This window comes from Meleagris gallopavo, chromosome 1 (genome assembly GCF_905368555.1).
Source record: "Meleagris gallopavo chromosome 1, MGAL_WU_HG_1.1, whole genome shotgun sequence".
Lineage (NCBI taxonomy): Eukaryota > Metazoa > Chordata > Aves > Galliformes > Phasianidae > Meleagris > Meleagris gallopavo.
Genome location: NC_139404.1, coordinates 10,194,899 through 10,209,151, shown reverse-complemented (window position 1 = coordinate 10,209,151; position 14,253 = coordinate 10,194,899). Strand labels below are relative to the sequence as shown.

General features: G+C 33.8%; 1 protein-coding gene across 5 annotated transcripts in view; it reads right to left on the bottom strand.

The window, feature by feature from the left end:
* The window catches only part of CACNA2D1 (calcium voltage-gated channel auxiliary subunit alpha2delta 1), a 353,910-nt gene that overhangs the window by 67,690 nt on the left and 271,967 nt on the right, over positions 1 to 14,253 (bottom strand). For all 5 annotated transcript variants that reach the window (XM_085216402.1, XM_085216374.1, XM_085216379.1 and 2 more), the window contains exons 11-12: positions 7,160 to 7,318; positions 3,315 to 3,419 (exon numbers count right to left, since the gene is read on the bottom strand). In XM_085216402.1, coding sequence (XP_085072528.1) covers positions 3,315 to 3,419; positions 7,160 to 7,318 — 264 coding nt within the window. The remainder of the gene's footprint in view (positions 1 to 3,314; positions 3,420 to 7,159; positions 7,319 to 14,253) is intronic.

The following is a 14,253-nucleotide window of genomic DNA, read 5'->3' as shown; positions in this document are numbered from 1 at the left end:
TATTTATAATATAACTGAGTCGTTGAAACACTTCTCTTCATACCTTTTCTTCTCAAATGACAATGCCATGAGGTTGCATTAATCATTACAGATAATTTGGTGAGAATGAGACATGATTCTGACCTTGTGCTTCTCCTCCCACCTGAAATCAGTCCATCTGACCACCCAAGACATCTGTCATGCCAGGAAACTTCAGACAACTGAAAGTGCATGAGCTACATATAAGATCTTTTTCCTACTCACATAAATTGAGCAATCCTGAGTGCACAGTCTGCCCTGAAGAACTGTATTAGTTTTCTATTTTTAAGCTGAATTCAAAATTCTTAGGATGGAGAATGCCTTCTGTGCCTGTATTTCAATTGAATTTATATTGCTATCTTCAGTGAAGCCATCTGCAGTATGAGTGCAAATAAAAAACAAATTTACCACCCACATTCCTGAAATTCATTGTGCGTGGTATTTCACACATTAAATGTGACTGCCCCAAATGTCACCTTAAAGGTAAACAAGCCAATTTTTAAATATCAAGTACAGCATACAGTTGCAATCTCTGACAATAAAATCTGGGTTTATAGAGGGAAAAAGCCATGCAGAGGTAAAACATAATTGTAATTTTTCAGATGAAAAAGCTTTTTTAGATGAAAACTAGAAAAGTTGCTCCTCAAAAAAAGTTTTATAAATTTTAAAATAATCTCCATACTTTGATTTGTAAAGACAGAAAACTGTTTTAAGTATACCTACATCCCTATCCAAATATATGGAATTCAGTAATTTAAAAGAGCAGCTTTCCAGACTGGAATCTAAGATGCTTTTCAGTACTATTAAATTGCTTACTGCATCCTTTCATTTCTAAACTCAGAGGGCAGCACTAAGGGTAACGTAAACAAGTGTATAAATCATGTCATCTGACTGCACAAAATTCATTTAAACTTCTTTCATGGGAAAGAATTACAAAGTTAATGACACGAAGAAGAAAATAGGCAGAGAACTGAAGACATTTTACATAAGAAAGATGAAAACAAGTAATAATATATTTGAATGAAACCATTTGTTTGAACAAGAGAAAATAGTAAGTTTAAGAAATTTCGGGACAACAGAATCTAGATTCACATAAAATCTAATATCTGACCATGGAGGCAGCCTGCTGTGTAATCTAAGAAGGTAATGCTATGTGACTATTACCTCAGAATATTAAAATTATATTATATTTTTCAAGTTAGATTGTGTCTGTCAGTGCTGTTATTACTGTGCTCTGTTCAATTACATGAAGATAGATAGAAAAGAAACAAGATTTGGGATTGAGGGTAGTACCAAGGAAGCCATCACGAAAAGAGTATTTTGTGTTAGTCTTATTTTTCAAAAATATTATTTTTATTTCACTGTTTCATATGTACATATATGGTATATTATATTATGTATATAATATTGATTTTATCATTATTATTATTTTTTAAAGACTAGAATGATTCCAATGATTGTCAGGGAAGTTTTATTCTTATTTCTAAAAATGAATTTACTGTTTCATTAGAAAGTTTTCAACTACAAAATTTCCTTTCAATAAGACAAGAATTGTTTCTGATTGAAAACTGATCAAGAGAAAGAATTATACCTGCAAATTTTTCTTACTGTCTCTTTTATTTCCAAAGTCACCTTAGAGAAAAACAGCAAGTATGGCATCTAACAACCCAGTAACAAAATATAATTTCTTACAGATATGGATTTGTAGATACTCAGAACATAAATTTGTAGGAAAATGACCTTGCATTGCATCTGCACTATAGTTAATTACATATGAAAATGCACTTAACTAGTCAGAAATCCAACTGTGACTGTTGCCACCATTACACACTTGTTACATGCAACAAAAAATCTAAACATCTATTTGGTGGAGAGAACAAGAAAGTGAGAGTGTAATATATATAAAAGTATCCATACTGTTATACATCAAAACAGCCCAGCTCTTAGCAGTGTAAATTTGCAGTATTAATAGATGCAGTAAAAGTGCCATTCTAAATTATATTTCATTAATTATACTTCACAGAGTGATTGTCAGGCATGATGTAAGACCACAAATCACAGCACTGAAAATCTGTTACGTTATTTGAACTAGATATTTTGCTGTACTTCTCTACTAACACAGCAAATTAAATGGAAAATAATAAGATGTATTCTCCCCCTCATTTGCCTCTTCTTTAGTTTATAGCATTTGTTATATAATAAAAGCTATCAAGTCCACATCTGAAGAGGAATCTCTGCATATACTTTCAAAATGAGTTGCTATGTTTTCAATTGTTTCTTCTAATTGTCAGTTTAAAAATATAGACACAAAGAATAACTACATCATTCTATGAGAAATACTATTATAAAGCAGACATCAAATTATTATTCACGGTCAATACGTGAATCATTGGTGGAGATGGAAATTGTCTTGCATTCCAAGCTCCACTTCTGAAGGGATTAATTCAAGTGTATGTTTACTTCCATTGAAATACTTCTACTGCTTTATGCATAGAAATACACGGCAACTACTAAAGTGTCTTAGGAAACTAATCTAAAATCAAGAGGCATCTTCATACAATAGGTATAGGTAAGTTCTTAGTTACAATATGAACTCAGCTTACATTTAACTTTTCTTTCAAAATAAATTAATCTTCTGAAGATAATGATTTACCTGAAAAATAGTAAAAAACAACTAATAAACCTGTTTTATTTTACACACGTGTGGAAAAGCCAGTCTGATCAGCACAAAATCCAGTGACTCTTGTGTCAAGTACATAATTCTAGTTGAATTACAGAACAAGTTTCAAACAAGAAAACTGTCCCTTTACTAGTTAAGACACTCAGTTTCATAATTGGCCTCACAGGGAAAGACGAGTGGCTTTGTTCTGGACCAACACTGTTCAAATTCAGATTTTTGAGACCTAGTTTTGCCTCTGGTTGATGAACAACAACACATATTGAAAATACAGTGAGAAGATATATTCTATATTATTTAACTACCTGTGATTCCATTTGATAGTGCAAGGATTGCAGTAAAGCAAGAAAAATGCCATTAGCATTTAATTCTAAATAGCTAATGCACGTTTGTACCACTTGACAACAGTGAGTTACAAAGTGCAAACATTAAATGTATTTTACTTTTTTTCAGATAAATATTATAGATTTAGACAGCTTTAAGAGCCCAAAAGTTCAATAATTAAAAAAAAATTAAAGAATATATTATACGCATACCAAAAGTCTTTTATTTCTGTATTTAAACATTCCACATCATACTATTGTACTTAATATGAGAAAATCTTTGATATATCACTTACTTTTTTGTCTTCATTATATTTATGGAATATTTCTTGCGCTCTTTCTTCACCGCCATCCGTAAACAACATTATAATCTTATTGCAGTTAGCTCTAGAAACACTGTGCTGTAGGAATACAAACAAAAGCTTATATTTTATTTCAAGCTATAAAGAATAACAATTGTTCTATTTGATGGCTTTCACATAAAAATGTTTATTACTTTAGCAGAAGGAAAAATTCCTGCACTTTGGGAGTAATGAAAATACTTACAAAGTCTTCCAGCGTTCTATTGAGTACCTCCTTCCAAAAAAAAAAAAAAAAAAACACCAAAAAAGACTTTTTTTTCATTGTATGACAGCTAACCCAACAGTTTTAAGATCTGTTCAGACGAATGAGGACCAGCACCAAACTTTGACATCGTCTCCACATCATAGCTCTACAGATCTGTGATTCGTACAATGACAGCCTCTGTATATTTTTAATTTTTTCTTTTCCATCCTTACTGTCATTTTGGAAATTTGGAAACAATAGCCTTCTAATGAATTACTGAATATGAAATGAATTACTAAATATGAATTACTGTATGCACTTTAAAAAAAAATGAACATTTTTTTTCTGCTGGACTCCTGCTCAGAGACTCTTCATTATTTCTTGAGAAGGAGCCTGGAACAAAGAGAATTGAGGAAAAACTCCCCTTGACTCATAATTCAGCAGTCAAAGTAACTATAAAGCCACTGGGAAAAACACAATGTACTATGCAAAGAAATAAAAGTGGAGTTCCAAAGCCAGAACAATAGAGAGATGAAGGAATTTTGGCTCCTTGCAAAAGGAGCCACAGGCTCCTCTGCTAGCATTCATCACAGCTCTTCATTGCCTGAAAAGTTCTATCTACTCTAAACAATCCTTTCTTAACTTGTACAGCCAGCATTCCTTGTACTCCGTGTTGCACACAAGAGATCCTACCCAGGCATGTTCTGGTACGTCTGAGTTGCTGCATGTGAAGGAGTAAAACAATTAGAAATTCTGTGGAATAAAATGAACATTGTCCCTCATAAGTTACATTTTGCTCTATTCATTCACTATACACTCAGAGAGAAAAATAGTAGTGATCTTTCCACAGAAACAAATCCTCCCTTGCTTTAGTCTTTGTAGAATAAATGACTAACTTTCACCTAACTAGTCAGATGATCCCACTTGTTGCTGTACTATAACAGTGAGACCCAACACCAAACACTCAAACATCAGCCAGTTATTCTCAATATTGCAGCTCCTAGTTCTACCAACAGATTAAAAATCAAAACATTATCGGCAGTCACTATACTCATAGATGAGTAAGTTGCCTCAGAAATGTTCTGTATTGGTAGGACAATGTCCAGGGAATTAGTACTTATTTAATCAATAAACAAACAAAGAAACAAAGAATAACAACAAAAAGCAAATCCAATGATTTTCCTACACACAGTAACAAAAAATCCCTTGAAACCAATACATTCCCTTCAGTCTCATCAGGACACTCTTGTTCATTTGGATTTAACCATTTTACGACCCTTTTTTACTTGTGAAATATAACTTACAAGATACTGCTTTGGGTTGCAATATTCTTCATATTAAAAAAGTAATAAAGGTAGAGTGGATACTTCACAAATAAAGGAATTCACATACACTTACAGTGATTTGATACAAAATCTTAAACCTGGTTTCTTAGCATAAACCTCAAAAGAAAACAAGTTGGATGAAGACTAAACACTTGGTTCTAGCTCTCTGTTGTTCTTGATGAAGGTCATCTCAGATTCTTTCCTAAATGTAAGCAAAACATTATCCGTTCTACACTGTACTTAAAATTGTGTAGTTTTTTTCTCATGAGTTTCATATCCTAAAAATTAACTCAGTAAGTGTCAGGCTGGGATTAAACATTGTGAATTTTATACCACCTGGAAAGAGAATGTAAAGGAAGGCAAAAATCATCTACCTGAATCAAGAAGAGATGAACAGAAAACAAATCATAGTTAATGTGATATGAAGGAAAAACTCTTGAATTGCTGAAGTTAAAGCATTATTTTCTAAGAAACTGCCAGTTAATGCAATAATAAATACTCAAAAAAATACCTCAGAACTTACAGAATGATGTTTACTAATATGAAGTTGAATTAGCATGTTTAAAAAACCTGAGGTATTTATTTTAATCCAGCAGTACATTGAACATGTTTTTTCACGGCGCTAGAAAAATATTACTTTGGTATGAAGGAAAACTTTTTGATTAACTTTCATCAAGAAACAATACACCAAAATTCCTACAAAAACAATGTAAGATGCTTAAAATATTCAATTACCATTGACCTTAAAGCAGTTGGATTACTCGAAATCATAAATATAACAGGAGACTATCCTAAGCATCTTTTTTATTACTGGTTTAAGCTTGTATTATATTCACCTAATATATCACCTTGCCATCAGAGTCTGGCATTGATGCCACCAGCAAACTTTTACTTTCCCTGCCAAATGGATTTGTCAATAGCTAGAAAAAAATAACTGTATTTCTATTACCTTGTGTAACCTTTTAATTTCCCTTGATAAACCCATCCACAATATCCACTCATAATATACAGGCTTACAAAGATTGTGTGAGACTAGTTACACCTCTGTCTCCTGTAGGCAGAGACATAGTCCCACTACGAAACTAATCCCTAATAATTTTTTTAAGCAATTTTTTAATCTTAAAACAAGACCACTTTGAATCTTCCTGTGTTCAAGTCTTCTTTTATGGCCTGAACATAAAGTACTTACATGGTATTACAGCAAACATAATACAGACTGTTAATCAAATATAAATGCTGTGAGGAACCAGTTGTGTTTGGCAAAATTTTTTGTGTCTTCCTGGTTCCTTCTGCATGAGATGGCAATGGATAGAAATAAAGAAGCAATGTTATTAAGACTAATCTGAGAAAGTCTAACAACTTTTTGAATCCCGCAGGCAGATTTGTGCTCATATCAGCATACAGCACACAATCATTTTTCCACCAAAGGTCTTTGTTAATCAAAAATGATCTGCTGAGTAAATACTGTTGGAAACATTGTATTTTCCTTTTCTCTATCAAAATTTCATGAGATCAGAAAATTTTCAACTAGTTCTACCCCTAAGCCACATATATAATGTCAGAAATGCCCCCTTAAGTCCAAAATCTGGTAGACAAGGAGGATAAAATAAGTAAAGGTGCTTCTACTGAGAGATATCATGGGAAAATAAATAAATAAATAAAAAGAATACATTTCATATTTATTAAGCAAGATCCTTAGATTCTGTAAGTTGGTTTCTATAAATTTATTTACATTAAGGTTAAAATCAAATATGTGTCTTTATGAAGATGAAAAGTAAAAATTCTCTGGAGCATGAATCTTATGAGGAGTGGCTGAAGGAATTGGGATTGCTTAGTCTGGAGAAGAAGAAACTCAGAGGTGATCTTATAGCTCTCTACAACTACCTGAAAGGAGGCAGTGGTGAGGTGAGTGTCAGTTTCTTGTCCCAGATAGCTAGCTAAAGGATAAGAGATAATGGCTGAAAGGAGGTTGTGGATGCCCCATCCCTGGAGGCATTCAAGGCCAGACTGGATGTGGCTCTGCGCAGCCTGGCCTGATGGTAGGCAACCCTGTCCATGGCAGGGGGTTGAAACTAGATGACCCTTGAGGTCCTTTTTATCTCAGGTCATTCTAGGATTCTATGAAAAGACATATTGTTGGGATAGTTTAATTTGCTAAATTAAAGTATCTTACCGATTATCTGCGATGACAGAGGAGCATGCAAATGCCTTCTGAACATTCAAATTCTCCTAAATCACTTTCAGCAATGGGAGACAATTTTCATACTTACATTCAGCAGCTGTTCAAAAGCGTAGCTAAAGCCTTTTTTGTAATCAGTAATCCCTTTAGCAGAGATTTTATCCACAGCTTCCTTCAGCTTCTTCTTGTTCCTCACGTTAGCTTGGACAAGATGATTAAAGCAACTGACATTCTGAGCATTATTGTTAAACTGTGAAATAAATAGAAATAGTATTAAAGATACAAATATACAATTTATTTCATTTTCCTTTCTAGATTTGTAAGTAGTAAATGTTAATGTCTGTCTGGTCCAAGATATTAAACGTGACACCTGGATATTAATTTCCACTATACTGTGAATGTCCATCAGATTTGGTGATTAGCCTGCACAACAAAACCACCAAATGATCATGCAACTGAAATATGCAGCTGAAATCAATTCACTCTGATGCAAAACACTGACACACTCAATTGTGTTTCTTGCTGAAGTAACCAATAAATCACTCTGTGATCATTAGACACACAGGCCATGTGGTAGTGAAAACATAGTGCGGTGGAATAATTTCAGGTTGTCTTGATCTGATTTTGTAAACATGGCAGGGAAAAAAAGATACAAATTTAAAAATACAAGTTCTGAAAATAAATTGTAATTATGAATTGGGATTACAGTAGAATCACGAGAAGAATAAAAATACTGTCCGAAATGTATCTCTGCTCTACGAAAGCCTATTTCACCTGAAAATAAAATTTGAAAACATCTTTATCAGTAACATTTGATCCAAATTATTCAATGAGCTAATTTCAGTGGTTGCAGGTGTTTCATTGAAGGTTTAGTGATAAGTGAAATTTTCTCCCTAAAGTGCCACTAACAAAAAAATTCCAAAATTGTCCCCTAGCAGTCCTGCAAATGTTATCAAGGCAAGTATTTCTGTGAAGGTCAGATACCTAACATTTGGATTGGTAATTACAGATCTAAAAATGGTATTTCAAAAATTAACAGGAATTCTGGATCAATTTGTTTTAACAATTAACAAGTAACCTCTACTGTATTTCCATGTGATTTAAACCAAACAATGAAAAAAAGGTCAAGGTCAACACAGCTGCATCTACAAACAGACAAATATTGATGAAGGATAGAAATAGCACATTTGTAGAATGGAGAATTAGATCACTCGGTGTCTGCAAAAGCTATAATTTAATTAAGAAAATCTATGAGCAAGCTGCTCTGAAATACAACACTGAATGTTTATGTTAACATCAGCCAACATAGCAGATGAGGAGAGCTTATGAGTAGATAAAGGAATCAGTAAATCGAAAAATAATCCTACAAACTGAACATTTACCTATTTGCAAGGAGATGAAGGAAAGAGTTTGATGACATAAATGCAACTGATAAAAATGTCTAAAAGGGGAAACAAAATTCAGAACTACATTTAATGAATCTGAAATCTAGAAAAATACTAAAGTGATTGAAGGATTTCAAATATGAAAGCCTTCAAACTGCCCTTAAAATTGGCCTGTCATTCCCAGTACATCATGCTAAACTTTTCTCTTTAACCAGTTGACCACATTACAATTACCAAAACTATTCATAACTTTGAATTAGGCCAACTGAGACAGTTTTCAGTAGTTTCTGTTACACTAACATGAAATATGTAGAAATAGTGGCAATAAAAATATTTCACAAATTCTAGTAACAAAAGATGAAATACCTGCAACAAGCCTTTGACAATTACTGGCTGCATTATTTATCTTGTAAGAACAGTGATAATGCTTTTTTACGTTTGATTTTTTTCTTCAAAATCACATAACATTAGATTCAATCACTTAGTATCTTACAGGAAGAAAGAAAATGCAGCATTTCAAGAAACAATTCAGAAAATTCCCATTCATATCAAATCAAGTTCTATCAAAGGTTTAAAAGTGAAGTAACTGTAATCCATATTTTATTGAATAAAATATTCCCTATGAATATGCAAAAAACATCAATTGGTTATCTGTCCTACTGGAATTTCCCCCTAACTATTGCAGTATAGATAAACATATGTCATAAAAATGCTATTCTGGTAAAGAGAAAATAAATAGAATTTGTGTACGATGCCATGGAATGAATAAGTCACTTGCAAAACAACAGATGATATTTGGAGACAAACCATTCAATTATTAAGATCTAAACCCACCCGTAGAGTATGCCAACAGCAGTGACAGATTCTACATTGTCAGCTGTACAAAAAGCTCATTCCTGTATCTAAGATAAAATAAGCAGGCTTGCCACAAAACACTTGGAAATTAATAGGAACAGAATAACCTTAGCTTTTATTTATAACTACAGAGAAGTATTAATATAAATAATTTTGTCTTGCAATTATATAACACACCATAGAGCTAGCTGTATATTTTGAATGAATTATTTCTCCCCATCCAGATAATTTCCATCCTTCTGTAGTATCTGCCTTTCAGGTCAGGCCTGAGGAAACCTGGGGCAACAGAACCCAAGTCTGTTACTTGAGCAATAAAAGAGTGAGAGAAATTAATCTAGTTGGCCTTAAATGATTTTTTTGCCCATGTATTGGGAAACTCAACAACTTGAAAGATAAATTACTCAATTCAATATGACATGAAAATCTGAACAACAAGATTTGCATTTAACATGTCTTAAACTTTGTCCTTCTGGAGAAGATCAGAAATGTAAATAATAATCTAACAGTACTACAGCTTTAATTTCATCCTTATAAGAATCCAAAGACTAATTTGCAAAACCAATGAAAATTATAAAGTTAAAATTATGGAGTGAAGTATGTAAGAATGGGTGACCTTTGCCATTTGTTGCGTAGTGTTAGTAAGCTGAAGGCTCTTCCAGGCACGCAGACCTCCACAATACAAAACTCTAAGAGACAAACTAATGGACAAGTCTGAAGGTTGGCATTCTCAAACCCTCTACTGATTCTGGAATAGTTATTTCTATTCTGCTAAAAGCCATTTTTCCAGATCCTCAACTTGCTCTCAAAAACAGCACCCTTCTTCAAAAATTATTTAAACTCCTATCTGAACACTAGCATATTAGAGGATTCAATGGAAGAGAGACAAATAATGATTTTTGTCCTATTTCTTCCAGAAATTATGGTAGGTCAAAATACAACTATCAAGATACTCTACAGACAGGTATTGTAATTAAGAAGGTAGTATAAGACAAAACAAAACAAAATAAAACAAACTCATGGAAGAAGGAAGCAAAAAGAAGATATGTGTTCTGGAGTGACATATACATGGACTGAAATTTAATCTAAGATCAGCAGAAAGATCAAGGATACCAAGTAGTCAGGGAAAAAAAAAAAAAAAAGCAGATAACGAAAGAAGCAGAGCACGTATAAAACTGGATTCAGTTCAATATATTAAATTTTGAAAAGAAACACACTAGCTTGCCAACTGGGAAATATTTTGATAGGTCTACTTTTTGTAGCTACAAGTTACCTCTCTCCAGCTGACAGCCTTTAGGAAGAAACATAAACTATAAACTTCAATTCCCGACTATTAGAACATCAGAATATGCTGTTGCATTTTCATTTGTGCTATCAACTCGAAGTCCTCAAATTTGCCCTTTATAGTTATTAATTTCAGAGAATCATAGAATCACCAAGGTTGGAAAAGACCTCTGAGATCATCTAGTCCAACCGTACACCTACCACCAGTATTGCCCACTAAACCATGTCCTTAAATATCACATCTACCCATTTCTTGAACACCACCAGAGATGGTGATTCCACCACCTCCCTGGGCAGCATGTTCCAACACCTCACCACTCTTTCTGAGAATAAACTCTTCATAATATATATAATATATAAGATACATTATATTATTCCTGTATATATTATGCTCTTCTAATATATTATATATATATATATAATATATTAGAATATATATATATATATATACCGGTCTGGTTGTGGCTCTGGGCATCCTGGTCAAGTGGTTGGCAACCCTGCACATAGCAGGGGGGTTGAAACTAGATGATTGTTATGGTCCTTTCCAACCCAGGTCACTCTATGGTTCTATAATTACTATTCAACCTGCATCTACCCTGGCATAACTTGAGGCCATTCCCTATCATCATATAGCTAGTTACCCAGGAGAAGAAGTCAATACCCACCTTGCCACAACCTCCTTTCAGGCAGCAGTAGAGGGTGGTAAGGTCTCCCCTGAGCCTCCCTATCTCCAGACTAAACAGTCCTAGTTCCCTGATCATTCTTCATAAGACTTGTGCTCCAGACCCTTCACAGCTTCACTGGCTGTTTCTGGACACCCTTCAGGGCCTCCACGTCTTTCTTGTAGTGAGGGACCCAAAACTGAACACAGTACTTGAGTTGCAGGCTCATCAGAGCAGAGTACAGAGGATGATTGCCTCCCTGGTCCTGCTGGCAACATTATTTCTGATACAAGCCAGATATGCTGTAGTCCCCTGAGTACACTGTTGGCTCATGTTCAGCCGAGCATCAACCAAAACCCTCAGATCTATTTTCTCTACACAGTCTTCCAGCCACTCTGCCCCAGGCTTGTAGCGTTTCCTGGGGTTGTTGCTGCCAAAGTGTAGGACCCGGTACTTATTCTTGTTAAACTTCATCCAAACTGACCTCAGTCCAGCTATCCAGCTTGTCCAGATCCCACTAAAGGGCCTTCCTATTCTCAAGAAGAGCAACACTTCCCTTTGATTTGGTGTCATCTGCAAACTTACTGAGGGTGCACTCATTCTCTTATTCAGATAGTCACTAAAGACATTAAGCAGGATGGACCCCAACACCAACCCCTGGGGAATACCACTCGTGACCTGTGTTTTGCCATATACCATTAAAACACAGGGGAAATGAAGCAGAAATTCTTAAAGCATGAATTCTTTTGAACAGCTCATCACTGAAATGTCTTCAAAATGCACACAAAGCTGATGCAATTCATTCTGGATCTTAAAGCACTGCAAGAGAAAAATGTCAATTTCACAGACAATGTATAAATTGATGAACACTTCTAACTCTCTTCTTTACATCCATTTACCACTTTCCATATATCTGTAACTATTCACTTCATGAGAAATACAATGGATCTAAATCAGCAACCCAATGTCAGTCATTCTTTTGGCAAGTGCAGGAAGTTATATAAATCCATATGGAAATTTTCTATTGATTCTGTTTCTTTTATAAGAATGAAACCAAAAGCACTCCATTAATTGCACTTAGTATTAACATTATATGCAACATTAGAAAAACAAGCAGGCATTGGAAACAGCAGAATTAAGAAGTACTACAAAGAGTTAAGTAAGAGGATTTTTGGTGAAAATACGTAACTAATGGTGGTGACTATATTGAAACATAGCATTTTGTTGCTGAGACTTTTTCAGACAAATAGTGTTATTGTGTTCTTTGTATATGTTGTTAGTTTTCATAGAGATAATAGGAGGAAGTACTTTCAGATCTACTTTTGTAGTATCTTGGAGTGTTTTTCTTAATCATAAAGTGGTTATTATTTTTTCTGATAGTCAATAATTTTTTTTCTACTGTATCTAATATCTTCATTCATTAATATATCTATATAAATAAATATGCTTATTTGTATGACACGATCAAGAAAGCAAATTTTATCAGGTGCAATCTGGACAACACTTATCCACTAAGGAATCTAAGGAATGCTACAATTCTTGGCAGCCATAGCGGTAATTTACGTGAATGCAAACCCTTGAAAAAGAAATTGAAGAAAGCAGTGATAGCGCTGAAATCAATTTGAAAACCAGAAAAAGTTTTTTAAATTATTTCATTTTTTGAAAATATAAACATATCAATGCTAATAAATTAACAGAAAATGTAGAAAATTTTGCACAGGTTTTAGTCACTAGGTGGCACTGCAACAAAAACATTCGAACTATTCTTACAAATATTACCTTGGAATACAAAATATTGCACTTCTGATAATAATTGCACTTCTGGTGAAATATTGCACTTCTGGTGGAGTTCATTAGTGCTTTTTCTGAACTGCACAGATTTCTCATTAAATTAAAACAAATACTTCTGTGTGATGAGTAAAAAAAGAAAGGAATATTATAATCCAGAAATATCTACTTGCTGAAAGCAACTTCCACACGCTGAACACAAGAGTTCACAGCTCTGAGAGAATGAAGTTTTGTTTTCCATTCAGAGGGTCCACAACAAGCATCATAATTTCCAATGGCTTTACAAACCGGGTTTGCAATACATATAATGGAAGAACTGTAAAAGCTAACATTTCTCAACCAAGCTCCTTTCTGCATCTCTAAATGCTGTAGAAATGTAAACCTTCTTATTAAACAATAAATACCAAATCTAAGTAAAAACTTAGATTGTCCCAGCCATCCTTATCTGCTAACTCCCTCAATATATTCTTCTCTTATGCTAATTAACTTATTTCTTATTTGGCATATTTTTAAAGATGTTTTTTCAGAATGAAGTGACATTTCTAAGCTGAAAAAAATAACAACAAAAAACCACCTAAGAAACAAACTCTCTACATCCCAACATTACAAGAGAACCTACCTTAAGTTGCTTGCAAATTCCATATTCTAAAACATTTAGAAATGTTTCTGTTATGTAAAATCAGATAAAACTTGGAGAAAGCAATGATTCCTATGCTTAAACTTGCTACAGAGACAAAGCTTAAGCATCTAAAATAACAAGACCATGATAATTGAATAAATCAGAACTATCATTCTGGGAATACTGAAAATTCAGAAAAATATAGTGAGCTCACTGAAGACCTGATCAGATATACTGCTGCTGATTTTCAGCCTGCCAAGGTTTGTTGCTATGCTACTTCTACCTCGTGGCTAAATCAGCTTGGTGACCCAGTTGTAACTACACATATTAAATAAGTAATAGTGAAATAGATCTGATTTTATCAGGCTTTCCTCTTGTAACCAAATCCAGCTTTGCTGCTTTCTGTTTTGTTTTTTTTTTTGTTTGTTTGTTTGTTTTTTCCCACTGCTGTAGGCCTGATAATAGGATTTTAGAGTTAATCCCAAGAATAACTGAATCCTGAATAAGGCCATTTACAAGCTATATTTCAGCACTGTGATGACATAATTATTTATCACAACCCTTTTCGAGAATAGTAAGAATGCAGTTTGCAATG